Below are 27,907 nucleotides of genomic sequence, written 5' to 3'. Positions count from 1 at the left end.
TTTACCGCACAACGCTTCCTGGTGTATGATACAATGATAAGCTGTCAGCTCACCTGTCGCGTTTTCCTCTTGCATCTTTTCCCGTATCTTCGCCACCAGTCCGCTCCTGTGTCCACACATCGCAGGTGCTCCGTCGGTTGTCAAACCCACGAGTTTTTCCCAAGGCAGCTCCATCTCATTTACACATCTTGACACCTCTTCATACAAATCATGCCCCGTAGTTGTGCCATGCATAGGACGTAAAGCCAAAAACTCCTCTGTCACGCTTAGGTTGGAGTCCACTCCGCGGATGAAAATTGACAACTGGGCAATGTCAGAAATGTCGGTGCTCTCATCCACAGCCAAGGAATATGCAATAAAATCTTTTCCCTTTTTCACAAGCTGCTCTTTTAGATTGATGGACAACTGGTCTACTCTCTCGGCAATGGTGTTTCTGCTCAGACTCACATTTAAAAAGAGTTGCCTTTTTTCTGGGCAAACTTCGTCACAAACTTTAATCATGCAGTTTTTGATGAAATCCCCCTCCGTAAATGGCCGGGCTGATTTAGCGATCTCTTCTGCCAAAATAAAACTGGCCTTGACAGTTGCGTCCGCGTGTGTGTCCGCGTGTTTCGTTTCATAATGTCGTCTCAGATTATACTCTTTCAGTACCGCCACACTTTCTCCACACAGAAGACACACAGGTTTTCCAGCTACCTTCGTGAACATATACTCCGACTCCCACCTTGTTTGAAACCCCCGGTTCTCAGTATCCACCTTCCGTTTTGCCATTTTTGATGGGTATCTGAAAGTTAATTTTACTGTGATGCTGACGACTGCTGTGCCAATAAATATTGAAATGAAGCAGCCTACTGCTCGGTGCGTCACCTTTGCATTGTGGGAAATGTAGTATTGGTGCGTGTAAAAGATCTGCGGGCTGCCGGCTTGCTGCGGGCCGGTTCTAATAATAAATCAAGATCATCCCAGGGGCCGTAAAAAACCTTCTTGCGGGCCGGATGTGGCCCGCGGGCCTTGACTCTGACATATGTGGTCTAGAAGGACATCGTAGTCAACAGTGTCAATTGCAGCACATAAATCCAAGAATACAAGGACAGATAGCTTCTAGGCATCTGTGTTTTTTTTTATACAGTTGCCACTTAAATCATTTAGCCGTTTAAAAAACCATTTCTCCAGAATTTTACTTAAGAATGGAAGGTTGGAGATGCTGAAGAATCTAGATGGCATTTCGTCAGAAGGGGTTTCACCATAGCAAGTTAGTGCAGTGGTAAAAGTAACTGAACAGGGAGTGATTAACAATAATAGCAAAAGTTTTTATTGTCACGCAAACAAGTACAGTGAAATGCCTTTCTTGCTTGCTCTTAGCAAGAATGCATTAATCAATATCAGTAGTACTATACAATATTTATAAAAAGTCTTACTTAGAACAAAAACACAAAAGAAGTTGAAATATGAAGAACAAGAGAAAGTAAGCTATACTGAACAAAAATATAAACGCAACACAACAATTTCACTGATTTTACTGGAGTTACAGTTCATATCAGAAACAAATTCAATTGAAATACATTCATCAGGCTCTAATCTATGGATTTCACATGACTGAGCAAGGGTGCAGCCACGGCTGGGCCTGGGAGGGTATAGGCCCACCCCACTTGGGAGCCAGGCCAACCCACTGAGGAGCCAGGCCCAGCCAATCCTAATTAGAATTTCCCCATAAAAGGGCTTTTGTACTGACAGATTCAGATGATCCTTGAGAGAAATAAGCTTTTTGTGCTTGTGGAAGATTTCTGGGATCTTTTGTTTCAGCTCATGAAACATGGTACCAACACTTTACATGTTGCGTTTCTATTTTCTCTTTCAGTATATATACAGTGCCTTGCGAAAGTATTCGGCCCCCTTGAACTTTGCGACCTTTTGCCACATTTCAGGCTTCAAACATAAAGATATAAAACTGTATTTTTTTTGTGAAGAATCAACAACAAGTGGGACACAATCATGAAGTGGAACGACATTTATTGGATATTTCAAACTTTTTTAACAAATCAAAAATTGAAAAATTGGGCGTGCGAAATTATTCAGCCCCCTTAAGTTAATACTTTGTAGCGCCACCTTTTTCTGCGATTACAGCTGTAAGTCGCTTGGGGTATGTCTCTATCAGTTTTGCACATCGAGAGACTGACATTTTTTCCCATTCCTCCTTGCAAAACAGCTCGAGCTCAGTGAGGTTGGATGGAGAGCATTTGTGAACAGCAGTTTTCAGTTCTTTCCACAGATTCTCGATTGGATTCAGGTCTGGACTTTGACTTGGCCATTCTAACACCTGGATATGTTTGTTTTTGAACCATTCCATTGTAGATTTTGCTTTATGTTTTGGATCATTGTCTTGTTGTAAGACAAATCTCCGTCCCAGTCTCAGGTCTTTTGCAGACTCCATCAGGTTTTCTTCCAGAATGGTCCTGAATTTGGCACCATCCATCTTCCCATCAATTTTAACCATATTCCCTGTCCCTGCTGAAGAAAAGCAGGCCCAAACCATGATGCTGCCACCACCATGTTTGACAGTGGGGATGGTGTGTTCAGCTGTGTTGCTTTTACGCCAAACATAACGTTTTGCATTGTTGCCAAAAAGTTCAATTTTGGTTTCATCTGACCAGAGCACCTTCTTCCACATGTTTGGTGTGTCTCCCAGGTGGCTTGTGGCAAACTTTAAACAACACTTTTTATGGATATCTTTAAGAAATGGCTTTCTTCTTGCCACTCTTCCATAAAGGCCAGATTTGTGCAATATACGACTGATTGTTGTCCTATGGACAGAGTCTCCCACCTCAGCTGTAGATCTCTGCAGTTCATCCAGAGTGATCATGGGCCTCTTGGCTGCATCTCTGATCAGTCTTCTCCTTGTATGAGCTGAAAGTTTAGAGGGACGGCCAGGTCTTGGTAGATTTGCAGTGGTCTGATACTCCTTCCATTTCAATATTATTGCTTGCACAGTGCTCCTTGGGATGTTTAAAGCTTGGGAAATCTTTTTGTATCCAAATCCGGCTTTAAACTTCTTCACAACAATATCTCGGACCTGATGCTCTCTGCGCTTTTAACGGACCTCTGAGACTATCACAGTGCAGGTGCATTTATACAGAGACTTGATTACACACAGGTGGATTGTATTTATCATCATTAGTCATTTAGGTCAACATTGGATCATTCAGAGATCCTCACTGAACTTCTGGAGAGAGTGCTGCACTGAAAGTAAAGGGGCTGAATAATTTTGCACGCCCAATTTTTCAGTTTTTGATTTGTTAAAAAAGTTTGAAATATCCAAGAAATGTCGTTCCACTTCATGATTGTGTCCCACTTGTTGTTGATTCTTCACAAAAAAATACAGTTTTATATCTTTATGTTTGAAGCCTGAAATGTGGCAAAAGGTCGCAAAGTTAGAGGGGGCCGAATACTTTCGCAAGGCACTGTATGTGAGTGTGTGTGTGCGTGTACCGTACGTAGAGTCAGTATGAATGTGTGTGCATGTGTAGTGTGTGCAAATTAAGTGTGTGTGTGTGTGCGTGCGTGCGTGTTTGTGTGTTGAGTGAGTGTGTGTGTGTGAGTGAGTGTGTGTGTGTGTGTGAGTGAGTGTGTGTGAGTGAGTGAGTGTGTGTGAGTGAGTGTGTGTGAGTGAGTGTGCAATCAGTGCAAAACCCAAAAAATGTAATAGAAGGGTCAATGCAGATAGTCCGTGTATCCATTTGATCTATTTAGCAGTCTTATGGCTTAGGGATAGAAACTGTTCAGGAGCCTGTTGGTGTCAGACGTAGCTACCTCTGGTACCACTTGCCGTGCAGAAGCGAAGAGAACAGTCTATGGCTTGGGTGGCTGGAGTCTTTAACAATTTTCCGGTCTTTTCTTTCACACCACCTGATATAGAGGTCCTGGATGGCACGGAGTGCAGCCCCAGTGATGTACTGGGATGTCCGTACCACCCTCTGTAGCACCATGCGATCGAGGGAGATGCAGTTGCCATGCCAAGCAGTTTTGCAGCCAACTGTGCAACTGTATAACTTTTTGAGGATTTGAGGGCACATACAAAATCTTAATATTTACATGAATTCCGATTATTTCCAGGAATACACAACATCCTGAAATATATGTAGATGGTATCTTTGTTAGAAATAATATTATTTTTCCCTTGACGGATTGATGCTGAACCTAAAAAAAAGTCTCAACTTACCCCACTCTCCTTTACACCAAAAGCCATGAAAGAAGAACATTAATCACATTATCCCCACTCTTTCATGAGAAGTTAACATTACCAAGGACTCAGTCCTTAAAGGAAAAGTGTCTTTTAGTATTTGTGTCATTAGTTCACTGTTGAAACAGTCCCAAAATGTTTTTCATGTCAGCAATCAAGTTTTCAAGATATAGATCTTTCAAAATACAGATACTGTGACACTTTCTGCATTTTGAATGTTTTATCTTGAAAACTGATGTGCAAAACATGTTTAACCGTTCTAAACTTGATGACAGTTCTAAACTTGATATGAAGGCATGGTGTGTGGGTGGAGACTAGAGAGGGAACACTGGAGAGCCTCTGTGTATAACAAGTCCGGTAGAGGATATCCTGGATAGAGGGTTTGGCCCGTGTCCTGCACCTGTCGCAAATTAAAATAAAAAGTATTAATAACTCATCAGAAGGAGCCCCACTTAAGTGCTGGGGAAGTTCTTTAAATTAAAGACAAAACAAAATGAACAGTTCAGTTTGTGTGTGCATGCGCATGGATTTGTGTGAGTGTGTGCGAGAGAGAGAGCTGCTGCTGCTACATTGCTGTCTATTATCTATGCATAGTCACTTTACCCCTGCCTACATGTGCAAATTACCTTTAGTAACCTGCACCCCCGCACATTGACTCAGTACCGGTACCCCCTGTATATAGCCTCAGTATTGTTATTTTACTGTGTTACTGTTTATTTATTTAGTAAATAATTTCTTACCATTTCACAGTAAGGTTGTATTCGAATGTGACAAATACAATTTTATTTGAGTTTATTTTTTTTTTTTGAGAGAGAGAGCGAGAGAGAGTGATGGAGAAACCGAGAAAACAATCCCTTGTCCATACAAAGACAAAGACTTGGGCAGGCGTTTCAAACACTAATTGAATAAATGAGCCCAGTGACAGTGTGAAAAGACACTGTGAATGGAGCAGGGAAAGGTGGATGGCAGTTATTATATTTCCCTCTGGAGACTGGTGTTCCCAGAGGCTGTAATTGATTTAGATGGATCAGCAGTGGGGTTCCCACAGCCCGCATCTGTTTGTTCTCTAACAGCAAACCCCATTGAGTAGACTGGCCCTCTCCACATACAACAGGGGTGAGAAAACAAAAATAACTACAAACCCCGGGTGGAAGAGAGCAAAAGGACATAATTTGATCGTTTTCCAGCCCCTCCCCACACTCCCTTATTTTAAGGACCAGTAGACTTTATTCTTAGGCCTCTGTTTATTCTCAGGCCTCTATTTGAGTCATGTTTTACTGAGTTTTTACCTACAATCCCAGTTATAGCCTGTTACAGTCTGACATTTTCGACGTAGCTTTAATAAAAAAGAAATAAAGGAATCTCAGAGTTCAATCATTTCAATGCAAAGGCAAACAGGGTCAACTCCCCAGTGAATGAACAACATTTTAAGTAATAATTTGTATGATATTGATGAAATGAAGCCTGTTGTGCATTGATTATGAAAGAACGGTGTGCAACGTTGAACCTTCTTTTCCCACTTTGAGGATAACACAGTGCCACCGACGAGGCCCGCTACCAAGGACTGTGGGCTCTCCTTCTCCGTGGACAACCTGAGTAAGACATTTAAACGTGTAACCCTCACAGGGCTGCCGGCCCAGAGAGCATCCCTAGCCTCGTCCTCAGAGCATGCGCAGATCAGCTGGCGGGTGTGTTTACAGATATATTTAATCTCTCCTTATCCCAGTCTGCTATCCCCACATGCTTCAAGATGGCCACCATTGTTCCTGTACCCAAGAAGGAAAGGTAACTGAACTAAATGACTATCTCCCCGTAGCACTCACTTCTGTCATCATGAAGTTCTTTGAGAGACAAGGATCATATCACCTCCACTTTACCTGTCACCCTAGACCCACTTCCATTTGCTTTCCGCCCCAATAGGTCCACAGACGATGCAATCGCCATCACACTGGACACTGCCCGTTCCCATCTGGACAAGAGGAATATCTATGAAAGAATGCTGTTCATTGACTATAGCTCAGCATTCAACACCATAGTACCCTCCAAACTCATCATTAAGCTTGAGGCCCTGGGTCTCAACACCGCCCTGGGCAATTGGGTCCTAGACTTCCTGACGGGCCGCCCCCAGTTGGTGAAGGTAGGAAGCAACATCTCCACTTCGCTGATCCTCAACACTGGGGCCCCACAAGGGTGCATGCTCAGCCCCCTCCTGTACTCCCTGTTCACCCATGACTGCGTGGCCACAGCGGATATTGGAGTATCTGTCCATTGGACCACTTTAAGCCGTATACTCCATAGAGCTGGGCTTTACGGAAGAGTGGCCAGAAAAAAGCCATTGCTAAAAGAAAAAAATAAACAAACACGTTTGGTGTTTACCTAAAGGCATGAGGGAGACTCCCAAAACATATGGAAGAAGGTACTCTGGTCAGATGAGACTAAAATTTAGCTTTTTGGCCATTAAGGAAAGCGCTATGTCTGACGCAAACACACCTCTCATCATCCCGAGAATACCATCCCCACAGTGAAGCATGGTGGTGGCAGCATCATGCTGTGGGGATGTTTTTCATAGGCAGGGACTGGGAAACTGGTTAGAATTGAAGGAATGGTGGATGGCGCTAAATACAGGGAAATTCTTGAGGGAACCTGTTTCAGTCTTCCAGAGATTTGAGACTGGGACAGAGGTTCACCATCCAGCAGGACTGCTAAAGCAACACTTGAGTGGTTTAAGAGGAAACCTTTAAAATGTCTTGGAATGGCCTAGTCAAAGCCAATTGAGAATCTGTGGTATGACTTAAAGATTGCTGTTCACCAGCAGAACCCATCCAACTTGAAGGAGCTGGAGCAGTTTTGCCTTGAAGAATGCACGCTCAAGTTTTTAGTTTTTTGTCTTATTTTTTGTTTGTTTCACAGTAACAAATATTTTGCATCTTCAAAGTGGTAGGCATGTTGTGTAAATCAAATGATGTGCCCCCCCCAAAAAAAATCAATTTTATTTCCAGGTTGTAAGGCAACAAAATAGGAAAAATGCCAAGGGGGGTGAAAACTTTCTCAAGCCACTGTAAGGCAAGGAAAAGTAGAAATCCCTTTGCGGCACCTCTCCTCAGACTCTCCTACAACTCTTGTCAGTCTGAATAGGCCCTTGACTATCAGCAGAGGTGGGCAAACATCTGACCTGCTACTTTTCACAGCAATTCACAGGAATCTTATTCAACAGACTCAGCCAGTTGAATAAGAGGTGCAAAAAACAAACTTATTAAAGAATGTTCCTCCATACTCTTCCAAAAAAGAGAGTCCACATTAGCTCAGTATTAACCCATTCACACATCGACCACAAATGGTGTTGACACCAATTGAGCATCTTGTGCGAGATAGTTGTCATTTGGCACATGTAAGCTAAACAGTGACGCCAAGCAAGAGCAAATAGAGCAGTAGTGGAAAGATGGTATCTGAGCCCCTAAGCCACCAAATTCCTTGCATGAGCTCAGTCTGATAGTAGGACACTCAAGCCTGTCACTTTTTAATCCCCTCCAAGATCCTCCTCGCATGCCACATCGCCTTAAAAAGAACAAAAAACCACTGGCACCAAAGTGGACAGGACAAATAATTCCTGCTTCCGGTCCCCCAAACACTAGATGGGTTCTTGAACATGTGTGTGTGTGCTGGCTCTTGACAATGTATTGAATGTTGAGACAAATGTTGACTTTAAGCTCTTGGGAACAATAATGTTTAAATCAAATTCATAAAGGTTTGAGTGTCCTATACTGAATAAGGCTGTAATAAAATGATGTCTCCATCAACTTGCCCATTGACTACCCACGGGGTCACCCAACCATACTGATATGTAAGGATTTGCTCCCATACTTCAACCCAGACAAGAATACCTTGTGGCATTCTCAAGGACTTGGACGGCTTTTTGTGTGTTATTTTCTCTCCCAAGTATGGCTTTATGGTGTCTAAGAGCTTTTCCATTCAAATTAGTCTATCTCTTTTTTCTCACACTTTGGCCAAAGCCAGCTGGTGAGTGGACAAAGGCCTGACGCACAGGTGTCCACTGAGTGAATTAAGGGTTCTCTAGCTTTTAAATTTTGTTTTATAGCTATTTCAACCCAGGCAACGCTTGTTTAAGTTTCAATAAGGAGATGTGATGGAACACTGGGACTCTTGTATCAGTTTGAGGGTGCATTCACAAACACATGACCAACATCAATCACTGATGAATTGTAGGCCTGCTACAACAATGAACGATTGTCACTGGTGCTGTGACATCCTATATGTTTCATCATCTTATGCAATCTTGTTATTTCTCTCATCAACAAGATCCTTCAGTCCACAAAAAGGATGCAGTATTGCCAGAGGGACATCCATCATTTTGTGGAAAGGTGGCTTTTATTTTAGTGTGGCACTTAAAATTCTGCCTGATTCTTCTGGTTCAGCGCCTCATGTGCAGACAGTAGTTCTTTCTAGGCGACTGATGAGGTCATACTGTCCTGGGAAAGTTAAGTTATCCCTTTAAATCAACAAATGATGCCGACCACTGCTGAGTATATGAATGTGCCTGGTGGCAGATGGCAGCGTTCCATAACCCATAGACTTAGAGCCCTAATCCCCAAGGGGGATCATGCATCCCTGGGTCATCAGTTGCTCACACCAAGGAAGAGGGGGAGAGTGAGAGAAAAAGATAGAGAAGACTCTTGTTCGCCCTTAATCCCCCAAATTGAGCAAATACATTTTAGAGTTCTGCATATGCAAAAGGGGGGACTTAAGACTCTCCCCAACCCTGATTAGGCCTCTATCTTATCAGCCGCCGGTTGATAGGGATGTCCATGAATAATTACGGACACCCAAGTAGAGTTCTTTTACCCACTTGTCGTTTTGACAGCTGCAGGCAAATTTGTAAAAAAAAATGTTTACCTTTATTTAACTAGGCAAGTCAGTTAAGAACAAATTCTTATTTACAATGACGGCTCTTTGGAAGACACACTCGACAAGTATCCCAAATAAACAGGAATCATAAGTCTATCCCAAAAACACAAGAGCGCTAAATCAAGGCCACCAATAGTGGTGCATCAATATCATGATTTAAAAAAGATTGTCACACTCCAGTTATGAATTATTTTACCATGGAGCAATGTCTGACACTCGTATCATGTAGGAGTCATGTATGTGAGTGTGTGTTGAGACATATCAGCTGCTGTCTCAATATAATCCAGAGCTCTCTGTGACTCAGCAGTTGAAGGAGTAATTCCTTCATCCCCCTTCTCTGAGAGAGCAGTTCTCACAGATTCACACCTCTCCATCTGGACTTGCCCCTTTCCAAATGTCAATCACAGCAGGGACCCCCAGTTTTCAACTGACATCAGGGACAAACCCATTTTAGAAGACTTTGAGGGGTCCTCCCGAGTGGCGCGGTGGTCTAAGGCACTGCATTGCAGTGATAGCTGTGCCACTAGAGATCCTGGTTCAGTCCAGGCTATGTCGCAGCCGGCCACAACCGGGAGACCCATGGGGCGGCGCACAATTGGCCCAGCGTTGTCCAGGTTAGGGGAGGGTTAGGCCGACCGGGATATCCTTGTCCCATCGTGCTGTGGCGGGCCGGGTACATGCACACTGACACTGACACGGTCACCAGGTGTATGGTGTTTCCTCCGACACATTGGCGCAGCTGGATACTGGGTTAAGCGGGCAATGTGACAAGAAACAGTGCAGCTTGGCTGGGACGTGTTTCAGAGGACGCGATGAGGAATAGGAAGGATCAGACCAAAACGCAGCATGGTAAGTGTCCATGTTAATTTTAATAAATAAACTGAACACTGCAATAACCAAAAAACAACAAAGAGAGAGTGAATGAAACGAAACAGTTCTGTAAGGTGAAGACACACAACCATACCAGGCCAAACCCAGAAATACAAAACATAGAACAAAAACATAGAATGCCCACCCCAACTCACGCACTGGCCAAACCAAAAATAGAGACATAAAAAAAGGAACTAAGGTCAGGACGGGACACCTTTATTTGCAATTACAGAGATCATACGTTTCCTGTAGTTCTTGACCAGGTTTGCACACACTGCAGCAGGGATTTTGGCCCACTCCAAAAAGGTCTGTATCCTCGACATAGACCTTCTCCAGATCCTTCAGGTTTCGGGGCTGTCGCTGGGCAATACAGACTTTCAGCTCCCTCCAAAGATTTTCTATTGGGTTCAGGTCTGGAGACTGGCTACTCCAGGACCTTGAGATGCTTCTTACGGAGCCACTCCTTAGTTGCCCTGGTTGTGTGTTTCGGGTCGTTGTCATGCTGGAAGACCCAGCAACGACGCATCTTCAATGCTCTTACTGAGGGAAGGAGGTTGTTGGCCAAGATCTCACGATACATGGCCCCATCCTTCCTCCCCTCAATACGGTGCAGTCGTCTTGTCCCCTTTGCAGAAACGCATCCCCAAAAAATGATGTTTCCACCTCCATGCTTCACGGTTGGGATGGTGTTCTTGGGGTTGTACTCATCATTCTTCTTCCTCCAAACACGGCGAGTGGAGTTTAGACCAAAAAGCTCTATTTTTGTCTCATCAGACCACATGACCTCCTCCTATTCCTCCTCTGGATCATCCAGATGGTCATTGGCAAACTTCAGACAGGCCTGGACATGCGTCCTGTAGCCCATCCCAGCCTTGTGCAGGTCTACAATTTAACCCTGATGTCCTTACACAGCTCTCTTGTCTTGGCCATTGTGGAGAGGTTGGAGTCTGTTTGATTGAGTGTGTGGACAGGTGTCTTTTATACAGGTAACGAGTTCAAACAGGTGCAGTTAATACAGGTAATGAGTGGAGAACAGGAGGACTTCTTAAAGAAAAACTAACAGGTCTGTGAGAGCCGGAATTCGTATTGGTTGGTAGGTGATCAAATACTTATTGTCATAAAATAAAATAAATTACTTGATTTTCTGGATTTTTGTTTTAGATTCCGTCTCTCGCAGTTGAAGTGTACCTATGATAAAAAATTACAGACCTCTACATGCTTTGTAAGTAGGAAAACCTGCAAAATCGGCAGTGTATCAAATACTTGTTCTCCCCACTGTATATCTATCCTACCCTGCCTTTCTAAGGTATTTGAAAGCCAAGTTAACAAACAGATTACTGACCATTTCGAATCCCACCGTACCTTCTCCGCTATGCAATATGGTTTCAGAGCTGGTTATGGGTGCACCTCAGCCATGCTCAAGGTCCTAAACGATATCTTAATCAATAAGAGACAACACTGTGCAGCCGTATTCATCAACCTGGCCTAGGCTTTCTACTCTGTCAATCACCACATTCTTATCGGCAGACTCAACAGCCTTGGTTTCTCAAATGACTGCCTCGCCTGGTTCACCAACTATTTCTCTGATAGAGTTCAGTGTGTCAAACCGGAGGGCCTGTTGTCCGGACCTCTGGCAGTCTCTATGGGGGTGCCACAGGGTTCAATTCTCAGGCCGACTCTCTTCTCTCTATACATCAATGATGTCACGCTTGCTGCTGGTGATTCTCTGATCCACCTCTACGCAGACGACTCCATTCTGTATACCTCTGGCCCTTCTTTGGACACTGTGTTAACTAACCTCAAGACGAGCTTCAATGCCATACAACTCTCCTTCCGTGGCCTCCAACTGCTCTTAAATGCAAGTAAAACTAAATGCATGCTCTTCAACCAATCGCTGCCCGCACCTGCCTGCCCGTCCAACATCACTACTCTGGACGGTTCTGAATTAGAATATGTGGACAACTACAAATACCTAGGTGTCTGGTTAGACTGTAAACTCTCCTTCCAGACTCACATTAAGCATCTCCAATGCAAAATTAAATCTAGAATCGGCTTCCTATGTCGCAGCAAAGCATCCTTCATTCATGCTGCCAAACATACCCTTGTAAAACTGACCATCCTACCGATCCTCGACTTCGGCGATGTCATTTACAAAATAGCCTCCAACACTCTACTCAACAAATTGGATGCAGTCTATCACAGTGTTATCCGTTTTGTCACCAATGCCCCATATACTACCCACCACTGTGACCTGTATGCTCTCGTTGTCTGGCCCTCGCTTCATACTCATCGCCAAACCCACTGGCTCCAGGTAATCTACAAGTCTCTGCTAGGTAAAGCCCCACCTTATCTCAGCTCACTGGTCACCATAGCAGCACCCACCCATAGCACGTGCTCTAGCAGGTATATCTCACTGGTCATCCCCAAAGCCAACTCCTATTTGGCCACCTTTCCTTCCAGTTCTCTGCTGCCAATGACTGAAATAACTGCAAATATCACTGACGCTGGAGACTCATAACTCCCTCACTAGCTTTAAGCACCAGCTGTCAGAGCAGTTTACAGATCACTACACCTGTACATAGCCAATCTGTAAATAGCCCACCCAACTACCTCATCCCCATACTGTATTTATTTATGTATCTTTCTCCTTTGCGCCCCAGTATCTCTACTAGCACATTCATCTTCTGCACATCTACTATTCCAGTGTTTAATTGCTATTGTAACGTCCGTCGTTAAATGAAGACCAAGGTGCAGCGTGGTAGGCATACATTTTCTTTATTAAAATGCTCCACAAAAAAAAACAATAAACAACTCAACGAACGAAAAGCTTAGGAGTGCTACCCATGCAACAAACAAAGACAAGATCCCACAACAGAAGGTGTGAAAAAGGGCTGCCTAAGTATGATCCCCAATCAGAGACAACGATAGACAGCTGCCTCTGATTGGGAACCATACTCGGCCAACAAAGAAATATAAACATAGATTTCCCACCCTAGTTACACCCTGACCTACCAAATAGAGAATATAAAGGATCTGTAAGGGCGTGACAGCTATATTGTAATTACTTCGCCACCATGGCCTATTTATTATCTTACCTCCCTTATCCTACCTCATTTGCACACACTGTATATAGACTATTTTCTACTGTATGTTTGTTTATTCCATGTGTAACTCAGTGTTGTTGTATGTGTTGAACTGCCTTGCTTTATCTTGGCCAAGTTGCAGATGTAAATGAGAACTTGTTCTCAACTTGTCACGGTTTTCTGTATGTGAAGGAGAGTCGGACCAAAATGCGGCATGTAGATTGCGATCCATGTTTAATAAACAAACGTAAAACACAAATCGATACAAACACTACAAAAACAAAGACCGTAACGAAAACCGAAACAGCCCTATCTGGTGAAAACACAGAGACAGGAACAATCACCCACAAACACACAGTGAAACCCAGGCTACCTAAATATGGTTCCCAATCAGAGACAATGACTAACACCTGCCTCTGATTGAGAACCATATCAGGCCAGACATAGAAATAGACAAACTAGACAATGAAACATAGAATGCCCACTCAGCTCACACCCTGACCAACCAAAACATAGAAATATAAGTAAACTATGGTCAGGGTGTGACACAACTAGCCTACCTGGTTAAATAAAGGTGAAATAAAATTAAATAAAAAATTTTTTATTGCCACGAGGCCCGCCGATGTAACTGCTAAATTGCTTTCTGATTGTACAATGTACTGCATGATTGTAGCGGGTTTACTAACGTGTCAGTTCTAGTATGTTGACCAAGACGCAGGAGCGCAACTTTCACTTTGTGATACAAAATGAGGCAACGGTGTGCTTTAGGACCATGTGGTCATGGGAAGGCTGTTTCGAGTGTTTATCCGACTGGATAAATATGTATTAATAATAATTATGTCCCCCCCACTTCTAAAACCAAAGTTGTGCCCCTGCTATGATGTTACAATGATGTAGCCTGTGTGTATGTTAGCGGTCATGATATGAAGGATTGGAAAGGTTTTTTCGCCTGGTCACATACAGCGGATGTGTTGTGCACTGAAGTCCACAAGCGAAGGGAAAAGGTGAGAAAAGGAGAGAGCACAGATATCAGCAATAAGGAATGATTTATACAACTAGCAAAGTGATCATGTGTTTTTATGGGGCTGCTATGAAAGTGAACAGTGCTTGAGTATGATCAAGGGTGTATTCATTCTACAGATTCTGTTGAAAAAAAATTCTTAAACAGAAGCAAACGAAACGGGGATGTACATACCTGCATTTGTCCAATATAAACTCTAATTTGCAACTGTTGGATTAATGATTACATCCTAGATCAGCTAGATGCAGGCAAGAGTGTGCAAGGCAGTATGTGTCACTGTCTGTCACCTTGATTACTCAAAATTCTCTCGACCTGTGCACTTATGTTGTAAACTTTCCTTCATAGGCTAGGTTGTAGCAACCTCATGATGGGTACAGGGAAAATTTGAGTATCATGCAGTAGCCTAAACCTATCGATGTTACATTGAGCTGGGTGAATAGAATATGAATGTCAGTCATTCAATATGATGTAATAGAAAAAAATAAGGCCATGCTCATATAAAAAATCTTAAACGGCACCGACTGTCACTTTCATCAATAAAGTAGTGTTGAAATAAACAACAATTTCCACATTACAAGTTACGCTGTGTCAAAACTAAAGGACAATTAACCTACTTTACAGGACCTTTTATAAGACTACATAAGTACTTTTATTAGACTAACCACACATGCATTCCATATTTAAAACATTGTGTTGTTCTTGCGTAGGGATAAAGCAATGGTCTTTAAGAACCTATGACCTTCTAAGCTAAACTTTGACCCATGATAAAGCACACTGAGTCCTGATCAACTCAGCTTTTTCTGTGTAAATCTGTGAGTTGTATGTGCCACCTGCTATATCGATCAATGATAGGCCTACAGAGATCCATAAACTATATTTTACCATAACATGTGGTCAATTTAGTAAGATCGGCTTGACTGTCATTTGAAGAGGCTCAGTCTAGCCCATAGAGATCCTATTAAATTACTAGAGGGGCTATGTCATAAATCCTCAAAGTAACATAATGGGGTGAAGATTGCAGCCATCTTGGTCAAGTAGAAATCCAAAACCACTCTAATTGGAATGAATGGCAAATCAAAAACCAGTCTAATTGGAATGAATGGCAGTGGTGCCTAGGTGATACATTTGCTGCTTTTACTTATACAGTAAATAAAAGTATGTCAGAATCAGAATCTGATTTTGAATGTGAGAATCAGAAAGAGATCAATGTGACTCATTGACACTAGTATTTGTTATTCAGACACATTTAACTCCTACATGATGTAGTGTTGTGGCATCTCACTTGTCGTGATATATTTGTATTTTTAATCCCAGCCCCTGTCCCTGCAGGAGGCCTATTGCCTTTTGGTAGGCCATAATTGTAAATAAGAATGTGTTCTTAACGACCTGCCTAGTTAAATAAAGGTTAAAAAAAAAAAAAAAAAATGATGAAAGGCTTTGAGGTGTTATTGGCCACCAGCAGGCTTTTGGCATTCTAGAAAAAACAACCTGAGCACTGGTGTGTGTCTCCCCCCTGTGTTTAATGAGGAACTAGGTGACTGACCCCTTGAGGCTCCACTGACTAAAGTTTCAAATATTAATGTCACATGCACAAGTACAGTGAAATGCCTTTCTCACAAACTCAAAACCCATCAATGCAATAAGCAATAACAATGTATTACTAGAAAAAAAAACGTAAGTATACTATATACAGGAAATATTTAAAAAGTCCATTGCAATACCATATTTACATGTGCAGGGATACTGGAGTGATGGAGATACAGTTGAAATCGGAAGTTTCCATAAGCCAAATACATTTAAACTCAGTTTTTCACAATTCCTGACATTTAATCCTAGTAAAAATTCCCTGTCTTATGTCAGTTAGGATCACCACTTTATTTTAAGAATGTGAAATGTCAGAATAATAGTAGACAGAATGATTTATTTCAGCTTTTATTTCTTTCATCACATTCCCAGTGGGTCAGAACTTTACACACATTCAATTAGTATTTGGTAGCATTGCCTTTAATTTGTTTAACTTGGGTCAAACGTGTCAGGTAGCCTTCCACTAGCTTCCCACAATAAGTTGGGTGAATTTTGGCCCATTCCTCCTGACAGAGCTGGTGTAACTGAGTCAGGTTTGTAGGCCTTCTTGCTCGCACACGCTTTTTAATTTCTGCCCACAAATTTTCTATGGGATTGAGGTCAGGGCTTTGTGATGGCCAATCCAATACCTTGACTTTGTTGTCCTTAAGCCATTTTGCCACAACTTTGGAAGTATGCTTGGGGTCATTGTCCATTTGGAAGACATATTTTCGACCAAGCTTTAACTTCCTGACTGACGTTTTGAGATGTTGCTTCAATATATCCACATCATTTTTCTGCCTCATGATGCCATCTATTTTGTGAAGTGCACCAGTCCCTCCTGCAGCAAAGTTAAATCAAATCAAAGTGTATTTGTCACGTTCGCCGAATACAACAGGTAGACTTTACAGTGAAATGCTTACTTACAGGCTCTAACCAATAGTGCAAACGGGTGTTAGGTAAGTAAAGAAATTAAACAACAGTAAAAAAAGACAGGCTATATACAGTAGCGAGGCTATAAAAGTAGCGAGGCTACATACAGACACCGGTTAGTCAGGCTGATTGAGGTACATGTAGATATGGTTAAAGTGACTATGCATATATGATGAAAAGAGAGTAGCAGTAGCGTAAAAGAGGAGTGGCGGGACACAATGCAGATAGCCCGGTTAGCCAATGTGCGGGAGCACTGGTTGGTCGGCCCAATTGAGGTAGTATGTACATGAATGTATAGTTAAAGTGACTATGCATATATGATAAACAGAGAGTAGCAGCAGCGTAAAAAAAAAAAAAACTTTTGAGGATCTCAGGACCCGTGCCAAATCATTTTAGTTTCCTGAGGGGGAATAGGCTTTGTCGTGCCCACTTCACGGCTGTCTTGGTGTGTTTGGACCATTCTAGTTTGTTGTTGATGTGGACATCGAGGAACTTGAAGCTCTCAACTTGCTCTACTACAGCCCCGTCGATGAGAGTGGGGGCATGCTCGGTCCTTCATTTCCTGTAGACCACAATCATCTCCTTAGTCTTGGTTACGTTGAGGGAGAGGTTGTTACTCTGGCACCACACAGCCAGGTCTCTGACCTCCTCCCTATGGCTGTCTAGTTGTTGTCGGTGATCAGGCCTACCACTGTTGTGTCGTCGGCAAACTTAATGATGGTGTTGGAGTCATGCCTGGCCATGCAGTCGTGGGTGAACAGGGAGTACACGAGGGGACTGAGCACGCACCCCTGTGGAGCTCCAGTTTTGAGGATTAGCGTGGCAGATGTGTTGCTACCTACACTCACCACCTCATCACCAAAGCACCCCCACAACATGATGCTGCCACTCCTGTGCTTCACTGTTGGGATGGTGTTATTCGGCTTGCAAGCCTCCCCCTTTTTCCTCCAAACATAACGATGGTCATTATGGCCAAACAGTTATATTTTGGTTTCATCAGACCAGAGGACATTTCTCCAAAAAGTACGTTCTTTGTCCCCATGTGCAGTTGCAAACCGTAGTCTGGCTTTTTTATGGCGGTTTTGGAGCAGTGGCTTCTTCCTTGCTGAGCGACCTTTCAGGTTATGTCGATATAGAACTTGTTTTACTGTGGATATAGATACGTTTGCACCTGTTTCCTCCAGCATCGTCACAAGGTCCTTTGCTGTTGTTCTGGGATTGATTTGCACATTTCGCACCAAAGGACGTTAATCTCTAGGAGACCGAACGCATCTCCTTCCTGAGCGGTGGTCCCATGGTGTTTATACTTGCGTACTATTGTTTGTACAGATGAGCGTGGTACCTTCAGGCGTTTGGAAATTGCTCCCAAGGATGAACCAGACTTGTGGAGGTCTACCATTTTATTTCTGAGGTCTTGGCTGATTTCTTTTGATTTTCCCATGATGTCAAGCAAAGAGGAATTTTCCAAGCTGTTTATAGGCACAGTCAACTTAGTGTATGTAAACTACTGACCCACTGGAATTGTGATACAGTGAATTATAAGTGAAATAATCGGTTTGTAAACAATTGTTGGAAAAATTACTTGTGTCATGCACAAAGTAGATATCCTAACCGACTTGCCAAACAAGAAATTTGTGGAGTGGTTGAAAAACTAGATTTAATGACTCCAATCTAAGTGTATGTAAACTTCCGACTTCAACTGTAGATATGTGTTGGGGTAAGGTGACTAGGCAAAAGGATATAAGATTAACAGAGTAGCAGCAGCTTGCATGTGAGTGGGTGTGCGGGTGTGTAGAGTCAGCATAAATGTATGTGCATATTATGTGTGAGTGAGCAAATGATGGAGTGAGTGTTTGTGTGTGTGTGTGTGTGTGTGTGTGTGTGTGTGTGTGTGTGTGTGTGTGTGTGTGTGTGTGTGTGTGTGTTGGAGTGACAGTGTGTGTGAGTGTGTAGGTTCCTGTGAGTGTGCATGGAGACAGTGCAAATAGTGAAATAAAAGGTCAATAAAGATACAAGCTGTCCAGGAACCGGCACCTCTTGCCATGAGGCAGCAGAAAATAATTGTCTATGGCTTGGGTGGTTGGTGCCTTTGATGATTTTCCGGGCCCTCTTTTCACACCGCCTGATATAGAGGTCCTGGATGGCAGGGAGCTCAGCCCCAGTAATGTACTGGGATGTCCGCACAACCCTCTGTATTGCCATGCAATCGAGGGTGGTGTTATTTCCATACCAAGCAGTGATGCAGCCAGATCTCACTGGTACAGCTGTCGAACCTTTTCAGGATTTGAGGGCCCATGTCAAACTTTTTCAACCTCCTGAGGGGGAAGAGGCATTGCTTTCTTCCCGACTGTGTGTGTGTGTGTTTGTTCCAGTTCACAGGACAGGACAATCTACCTCAAGAGGAAGGGAATCTCAAATGTTGTAAAAGTTTAAGGAAAAGCTCAGTATTGGAAGAAAACGTACTCAATTAAATTTTTTGCTAAACGTTTTAATCTTTTTGGCACTGATCCTTTTTGACTTTGCATAGGGGGTTAGAATAGTTACAAAAATAATAACAGCACAGGACAAGATAGTGGCAATACACATCTCCTTTGTTTTCCCTACTGTTATGTATTCTTGGGTATTTAAAATCTATTTTGTGTCTACTGATTAAAGAACTAAACATGTTTTTACCGAACTGCTGCCTGTCGCCTTTTTCCATGTTAAAAGGAAAGTGGAGAAAGGACATAGTTTGTTGGCCACACTAGAATCGGAGACTTTAGCGTCACCTCGAGGACGTACTCGTTCTCTGCAACTAAAGTTTTGGCGCCCTTTCTGAACGCCGCTACTCACAAGTAGACATGCGCACTTCTCATTCATCACATCGTTTCCGCTTCCTTTATGTATCCGATTATTTTTGAGAGGTCTGTTGTGTTTGTAGTTACACGTGCTGCTATTTTCTTGTAAAATGTTAAAATTGGTCTCACTTTTAAGCCTGAAATGTTTTGATATCAAGTATTATCTTCCGGTTAATGATGTCCCATTTGCCTTCGCTTAAAAAAATATATAGTTTACGAGTGAGAACGGTGTCTATGTTCGTTTGTTAGCTTAGCCAACAGTCGCTAGATACCCCATCCAAGCTAGCAATAAACCGGCTAACTAGTCTTTGGCCCTTTATCAAAAATATTGCAATGTTTATATTCTACTGCATGATATAAATGTTTGTACTCTACTGTATGATATAATGAACTGTACGGTGAAGTTGGAGCATCTGTAATTTATTATCGTCATCTTGTTTTTTTCCCTGCTACATCGGATTTTCCAACACCAACGAAGTTGAAACCCATTGTTGGTCCATCATGGGAGCTTACTTGTCGCAACCCAATACAGTGAAGTCCTCTTCCAATGGGGGAAACCAAAATATGAGCTATGGCTTTGCGGCCATGCAGGGCTGGCGTGTCTCAATGGAGGTAAGATGATCTAAACAAATTGCTAGCTGGATTGGATTCCGCAGTCATTCGTTGCCAGTATGGTGTCCAACTAACTAGCTACCAGTTAGCTAGAATGCTAACGAAATGATGTGGTTCAGACAACAAAAAGTTGTGTAAGTTGTCTATAATGTGCTACAGGTTATCAAACATATGGGGCTTGGCTTAGCTATTCAACCATTAAACACGTGGCTTAATAACTATCAACGTCAACATTGGCCAGCTAGCTAAGTTTTATTTGTGCATGAATGCTTTTTGTTTGTGGCTAACTATATAGTTTTGTAATTATCCAACAATGTAGCTAGGTAGCTTTCCTGCATGTATTGATATAAATATGTAAGATGGGCAAGACTGGGCCGTTAACATTAACAATGTAAATACATCATTATTCATTTCACATTCAAGTGGCACCGGTCTGATTTCTATGATGTATCTGTTCTACTGCTCATAGAAATGGCATTTCACGAGAGTAACGTTTTTGTTTCTTTCAACAGGATGCTCACAACTGCATTCCAGAACTGGATGATGAAACGGCTATGTTTGCTGTGTATGATGGACATGGAGGTACTGTTTTTATTTTATTTCACCTTTATTTAACCAGGTAGGCAAGTTGAGAACAAGTTCTCATTTACAATTGCGACCTGGCCAAGATTAAGCAAAGCAGTTCGACACATACAACGACACAGAGTTACACATGGAGTAAAACAAACATACAGTCAATAATACAGTATACACTCTATATACGATGTGAGCAAATGAGGTGAGATAAGGGAGGTAAAGGCAAAAAGGCCATGGTGGCAAAGTAAATACAATATAGCAAGTAAAACACTGGAATGGTAGATTTGCAATGGGAGAATGTGCAAAGTAGAAATAAAAATAATGGGGTGCAAAGGAGCTAAATAAATACATAAATAAAATACAGTAGGGAAAGAGGTAGTTGTTTGGGCTAAATTATAGGTGGGCTATGTACAGGTGCAGTAATCTGTGAGCTGCTCTGACAGTTGGTGCTTAAAGCTAGTGAGGGAGATAAGTGTTTCCAGTTTCAGAGATTTTTGTAGTTCGTTCCAGTCATTGGCAGCAGAGAACTGGAAGGAGAGGCGGCCAAAGAAAGAATTGGTTTTGGGGGTGACTAGAGAGATATACCTGCTGGAGCGTGTGCTACAGGTGGGAGATGCAATGGTGACCAGCGAGCTGAGATAAGGGGGGACTTTACCTAGCAGGGTCTTGTAGATGACATGGAGCCAGTGGGTTTGGCGACGAGTATGAAGCGAGGGCCAGCCAACGAGAGCGTACAGGTCGCAATGGTGGGTAGTATATGGGGCTTTGGTGACAAAACGGATAACACTGTGATAGACTGCATCCAATTTGTTGAGTAGGGTATTGGAGGCTATTTTGTAAATGACATCGCCAAAGTCGAGGATTGGTAGGATGGTCAGTTTTACAAGGGTATGTTTGGCAGCATGAGTGAAGGATGCTTTGTTGCGAAATAGGAAGCCAATTCTAGATTTAACTTTGGATTGGAGATGTTTGATATGGGTCTGGAAGGAGAGTTTACAGTCTAACCAGGGACCTAAGTATTTGTAGTTGTCCACGTATTCTAAGTCAGAGCCGTCCAGAGTAGTAATGTTGGACAGGCGAGTAGGTACAGGTAGCGATCGGTTGAAGAGCATGCATTTAGTTTTACTTGTATTTATGAGTAATTGGAGGCCACGGAAGGAGAGTTGTATGGCATTGAAGCTTGTCTGGAGGGTTGTTAACACAGTGTCCAAAGAAGGGCCAGAAGTATACAGAATGGTGTCGTCTGCGTAGAGGTGGATCAGAGACTCACCAGCAGCAAGAGCGACCTCATTGATGTATACAGAGAAGAGAGTCGGTACAAGAATTGAACCCTGTGGCACCCCCATAGAGACTGCCAGAGGTCCGGACAGCAGACCCTCCGATTTGACACACTGAACTCTATCAGAGAAGTAGTTGGTGAACCAGGCGAGGCAATCATTTGAGAAACCAAGGCTGTCGAGTCTGCCGATGAGGATGTGGTGATTGACAGAGTAGAAAGCCTTGGCCAGATCAATGAATACGGCTGCACAGTAATGTTTCTTATCGATGGCGGTTAAGATATCATTTAGGACCTTGAGCGTGGCTGAGGTGCACCCATGACCAGCTCTGAAACCAGATTGCATAGCAGAGAAGGTATGGTGAGATTCGAAATGGTCGGTAATCTGTTTGTTGAGTTGGCTTTCGAAGACCTTAGAAAGGCATGGTAGGATAGATATAGGTCTGTAGCAGTTTGGGTCAAGAGTGTCACCCTCTTTGAAGAGGGGGATGACCGCAGCTGCTTTCCAATCCTTGGGACTCTCAGAAGACACGAAAGAGAGGTTGAACAGGCTAGTAATAGGGGTGGCAACAATTTTGGCAGATAATTTTAGAAAGAAAGGGTCCAGATGTCTAGCCCGGATGATTTGTAGGGGTCCAGATTTTGCAGCTCATTCAGAACATCAGCTGAGCAGATTTGGGAGAAGGAGAAATGGGGAAGGCTTGGGTGAGTTGTTGTGGGGGGTGCAGTGCTGTTGACCGGGGTAGGAGTAGCCAGGTGGAAAGCATGGCCAGCCGTAGAAAAATGCTTATTGAAATTCTCAATTATGGTGGATTTATCAGTGGTGACAGTGTTTCCTATCTTCAGTGCAGTGGGCAGCTGGGAGGAGGTGTTCTTATTCTCCATGGACTTTACAGTGTCCCAGAACTTTTTTGAGTTAGTGTTGCAGGAAGCAAATTTCTGCTTGAAAAAGCTAGCCTTGGCTTTTCTAACTGCCTGTGTATAATGGTTTCTAGCTTCCCTGAACAGCTGCATATCACGGGGGCTGTTCGATGCTAATGCAGAACGCCATAGGATGTTTTTGTGTTGGTTAAGGGCAGTCAGGTCTGGGGAGAACCAAGGGCTACATCTGTTCCTGGTTCTAAATTTCTTGAATGGGGCATGTTTATTTAAGATGGTTAGGAAGGCATTTAAAAAAAAATATTGATGTTGAAATTGATTTAAAAAAAATCATTTTTTATCCTGAATATTAACTTTTGTGCGTACCTTGATTGTATGTTATTTTTGTTAATGTCAGACATTATTAAACAAGTTATTCTAAGTAATCAATACTTGCTTTCTCAGGTGAGGAAGTAGCATTATACTGTTCCAAGTACCTTCCTGAAATCATTAAGGAACAGAAGACTTACAAAGATGGCAAACTGCAAAAGGTGAGTGCAATAATTATTTTGGGGTATGGAAAGGAATCCTCTTGACATGGACAATTGAACATGGTGCATATATGTAAGAGTGAATATAGAAAGTGCACAATATTTATTGGGTATAATCTCACATTGTTAAGTGAGTACAACCAACTTTGGTTCAGTAGCTCTTGTATTTGTTGTCAAAATCTACTCCGTAGCAGCATACATTTGTCTTAGGTGGGTGGATGTGTTTCAGGCTTTGGAGGATGCATTTCTGGCCATTGATAGCAGGGTGACCACAGAGGAAGTGATCAAAGAGCTTGTTCAGATAGCTGGCCGCCCACAAGAGGAAGCACCAAATGAAAAAGTGGCTGAAGAAGATGATTGTAAGTACGCTGTAACAGCTGACCACGTTAAATATGTAGTTGTCATTCCTTGTGCTTTATTCAAAACAAATAGTTTGATTCAAACCCATGTGTTCCTTTCTGTCTGTTAGTGGACAATGAGGAGGCAGAACTTTTGCACGAAGAGGCCACCTTGACCATTGAAGAGTTACTCGTCCGCTATGGACAGAACCTCAATGCGATTAAACACAAGAAGCTCTGTCCGGAGGGCAAAAAAGAGTCTGGGGAAGGTGAACCACATTCCCATGGGGAGAAGGGCATCAACGGAGAAGTGGAGAGTGAGGTGGACAGCAATCGGAAGGCTGATGGTGCTGGAAGTGCAGCTGGTGGTGCGGGATTCTCCAAGCTGCGGGCCAGGAGAGCAGGAGGGGACAGCTCTTCAGTGACAGGAGCAGCAGGGTCCTCTGAAGGAGAAAAGGAAACCGGGCCCTCCTGCTCCTCCTCAGCAGCTCCGGCTCCAGGAGACACCAGCTCCAAGTTCTTTGAGGACAGTGACGAGTCGGGGGAAGAGGAAGACGAGGAGGGTAGCGAAGAGGAGGTGAGGGGGAAGAACTCTCCTTCAGGAGTTAAGTTCCTGTTACTCTAACTCTGGTGCCCCACCCTCTGCCTGAAGAGCTACTGGGTATTCAGGCTTTTGCCCAAACACAGTTCTTACACACCTGATTAAGCTTAGAGGTCCTGGTGAGGAGCTATTGGTAGAATCAGTTGATAGATTCTGGTTGGAGCAAAAGCCTGCAGAATGACTGTTCTCCAGTAGGGTTGGGCACCTCTGCTGTAACTCACATTTGCTGTTCATAGATTTCCCCCACTGGATTTTTCAACAAGAACTGTTTAAAATATTTTTTTAATTTTGGTAAGAATGCTTTGTGTTAATTATGTAATTACGCTTCTACAGGATGCCAGTGAGGAAGATGAAGGTGAAAACAGTGACGAGGAAGAAGACACTGAAGAGGGGGAGGACTCTGATGAAGAGAATGAGGAGATGTGCTACCCTGGAATGGATGGAAAAGAAGAGGTAGAATACACTCATCTTAATTTTCAACTTAAACCTTGAATGGAGAGCGCTTTCTTAAAAGGATTTCTGAGTAGCCCTGGTTGTTGAAAGGTAATGGGGTGTTTTGTGTCTGAAGTAGTGACTACTTTCTATGCCTCCCTAAATGCAAAATATTATTCTGGGATTAATCTCCTTAGCTGTGTAGTGGGTTAATCACAGGCCCTTTAAACTGAAGGTGGCAATTTTCAGATAAACTGTGCCCTTTTCCCCCAGCCTGGCGCAGACAGTGGCACTACAGCAGTGGTGGCTCTGATCAGAGGGAAACAGCTGATTGTGGCAAACGCCGGCGACTCCCGCTGTGTGGTGTCTGAGAAGGGCAAGGCCATAGACATGTCCTACGACCACAAGCCAGAGGATGAGCTGGAGCTGGCCCGGATAAAGAATGCTGGTGGAAAGGTCACCATGGACGGTCGCGTCAACGGAGGACTCAACCTCTCCAGGGCCATCGGTAAATCGATCCTCCTGTATTTCCTAGCCCTGAAATTTTGATTTGAATTATCAGGCATTGTTTCAAGAAATATATACCGTAACTTCTGGACTATAAGCCGCACCTACTGAATTATTTAAAAATGTGTATTTTGTACATAAATAAGCCGCACATGTCTATAAGCCGCAGGTGCCTACCGGTACATTGAAACAAATTAACTTTACACAGCCTTTAAACGAAACACGGCTTGTAACAAAAATAAAAAAAATAGTAGCCTACAAAGAAAGTCATTGGTCACTATCTTCCTCCTGTGCACTGAAACCACTGAAGTCATCTCCTTCGGTGTCGGAGTTGAATTGCTTCATCCGATGTTGGATCGTTTTCATTGTCGCTCTCGTCACTTTCATCCGGAGGCAAATTCCCCGCTGAGCTCATGCTGCCCTCTTCAACACACAGCAGTCCAGCCTTTCGAAACCCGTTGATGATAGTGGATTTTGACAGTGCTTCACGCTGTCAGGATCCACTGGCAGACTTGACCATAAGTTGATCTTTGCATGCGACCTGTTTTAGTGAAGGATTTCTCCCCACTTGTCATCCAAGCCTCCCACTGAACACGGAGCGCCACCTTAAATGCACGATTTACACTGATGTCGAGTGGCTGCAAATACTTTGGGCCATCTGCTTGTCTTCCCTCTGAAAGCTTTTGTCTTTTTGCACTGCATTAGTTCCTTACGCTGCTGTTTCCAACGTCTTATCTTCGACTCATTAAGGCCAAGCTCCCGTGCAGCAGCTCTTTTCCTTTTCCAACAGCCAGATCGATCGCCTTCAACTTGAAAGCTGCATCATGTGCATTTATCCGCGTCTTTGCCATGATGAGGGTGACAAATTGACTACCGTAATCAGAATGATGGGAAGTTTGAGCGCGCTCGATTTACGTCACATTATGTGACGGTGCTCAGTTTTTTGGCGGCATGAATCTTGTGAAAGCGGGAAAAATCCACAAATTAGCTGCGTCATTGTATAAACCGAGAGGTTCAAAGCGTGGGAATAAAGTAGCGGCTTATAGTCCGGAAATTACGGTACTTTTGCTGTTGAAGAAAAGACATTAGATTGAAAGGGCCTTTGTGTTTTCAGGCGATCACTTTTACAAACGAAACAAGGCCCTTGGCCCAGAGGAGCAGATGATCTCCTCAATGCCGGATGTCAAAGAGCTCACCCTCAACCCAGAGCATGACTTCATGATCATTGCATGCGACGGAATCTGGTAGTTTGTTAATTTTTTTTCTTAAATTAAGGCCATACTTCAATAATCAATGTGTGAAATGAATGCACAGCTATATTTCCCTTCATTAATGAGTGTCATCCACAGGAACGTCATGAGCAGTCAAGAGGTTGTAGACTTTGTCAGTCAGAGAATAAAGCCTAATGCCGATGATACTGCCAGGCCTTTGTCCTCCATAGTTGAAGAAGTAAGATTATATACTTTTTTATTGTGTTGGGAAACCTCTGATGTACCTGAGATCCACCACTTCCCTGTAATCATGACATTACTCATTCTTTATTTAACAATGAACTAGCGCTCTCAAACTTTATTTTGTCTCCGTAGCTACTTGACCATTGCTTGGCACCTGATACATCTGGAGATGGCACAGGCTGTGACAACATGACCTGCATCATCATCACATTCAGCGCTCACCCTGGCAGCAGCATGGCCGACGGCACCAAGAAGAGAAAGCCTGAAGAGATTGTCCCAGAGAAGAACGGGAATGACAGCAAAAAGTCAAAAAGCGAATAGAACTGCCAACAAGTACTCCAGTCCTTTTCACAAGCCAGAACTTTCCCATCTCTGAAAAGTTTAAAGACCATGGTCTCTGGGATAGGATGAGTTTTAGTTTAATGTTCCGGGACTGAAGAGAAAGTATAAAAGTAAAATGGCCTCTTTGTAATTATTGATTTTGCTTAACTGTCCTACTGGAAACGTGTCCTGTGAATCCTAGTGTACTGTTTTTGTCACCCATGCCCTTTATGTATATAATTTTCAATATTTGTTGATGGACGAAATGCATCTTTGTAATTGTGGATCAATGTGACATTTGGTGCATACTCGTTTGACACCATTCTGTAATTACATACAAATACATTTTTATTTTTTGTGTGACAAGTGACATCTTGTCTACTTACTTTAAAAGGACAATCACTGTTTGCATGAGTCAAATGTCCCTAGGCAAAGAACACTGAAAATCCTCTCAACAGTTCAATAGATTTGAAACTACTCAATTCACATTTTGTACTATCTGTATTTAATTAATACATTTTACATTCCTTGCACTCACATTCACAGAACAATTTGCCAACCACCTCTGAGTTGAGGCCACTATGCTATTTAAATATCTGCCTTTGTCTCATGACTTGGTTTGCGCATAAAGATGGTGGGAACACTGCCTTACATGTAGTTAATTATGTTCCAAATTTAGCAAATGCTTTTGATGGATTTAGTATAACTATTCATGAGAAAAGCTTCTCATGTATCTTTGTATGCTTGACTTCAATGTCCAGTTAAAAGGTTAACCCAAATATTTTAGTACATTTTATTTTGGTACTTTTTGAGAACATTTCACTTGAAAAATCACGAAGTATTTTTTCCCCCTAAATCAATAAAGTTGCCAAAAACCCTTTTTATTTAATCAGTAATGGAAAGGTTGCACAATC

General features: G+C 42.8%; 1 protein-coding gene across 2 annotated transcripts; it reads left to right on the top strand.

The window, feature by feature from the left end:
* The first annotated feature begins 19,387 nt into the window (after nt 1-19,387).
* Nucleotides 19,388-27,871, top strand: ppm1g (protein phosphatase, Mg2+/Mn2+ dependent, 1G). 2 transcript variants are annotated; one of them, XM_021576287.2, is made up of 11 exons: nt 19,388-19,533; nt 19,946-20,079; nt 20,592-20,661; nt 23,255-23,340; nt 23,570-23,699; nt 23,810-24,255; nt 24,613-24,732; nt 24,985-25,219; nt 26,333-26,462; nt 26,568-26,667; nt 26,805-27,871. In XM_021576287.2, exons 2-11 carry the CDS (start codon nt 19,969-19,971, stop codon nt 26,991-26,993), a joined length of 1,617 nt encoding a protein of 538 aa, XP_021431962.1. In that variant the 5' UTR covers nt 19,388-19,533; nt 19,946-19,968; the 3' UTR covers nt 26,994-27,871. The 2 variants fall into 2 exon arrangements, with proteins under 2 accessions (XP_021431962.1, XP_036811980.1); XM_036956085.1 differs by lacking the exon at nt 19,388-19,533 and adding an exon at nt 19,564-19,686.
* Nucleotides 27,872-27,907: the final 36 nt, after the last annotated feature.

The sequence above is a fragment of the Oncorhynchus mykiss genome, chromosome 20, assembly GCF_013265735.2.
Source record: "Oncorhynchus mykiss isolate Arlee chromosome 20, USDA_OmykA_1.1, whole genome shotgun sequence".
In the NCBI taxonomy this organism is placed as follows: domain Eukaryota; kingdom Metazoa; phylum Chordata; class Actinopteri; order Salmoniformes; family Salmonidae; genus Oncorhynchus; species Oncorhynchus mykiss.
The sequence above is the reverse complement of the archived record's forward strand: the minus strand, read 5'-3'. Positions and strand labels throughout refer to the sequence as shown.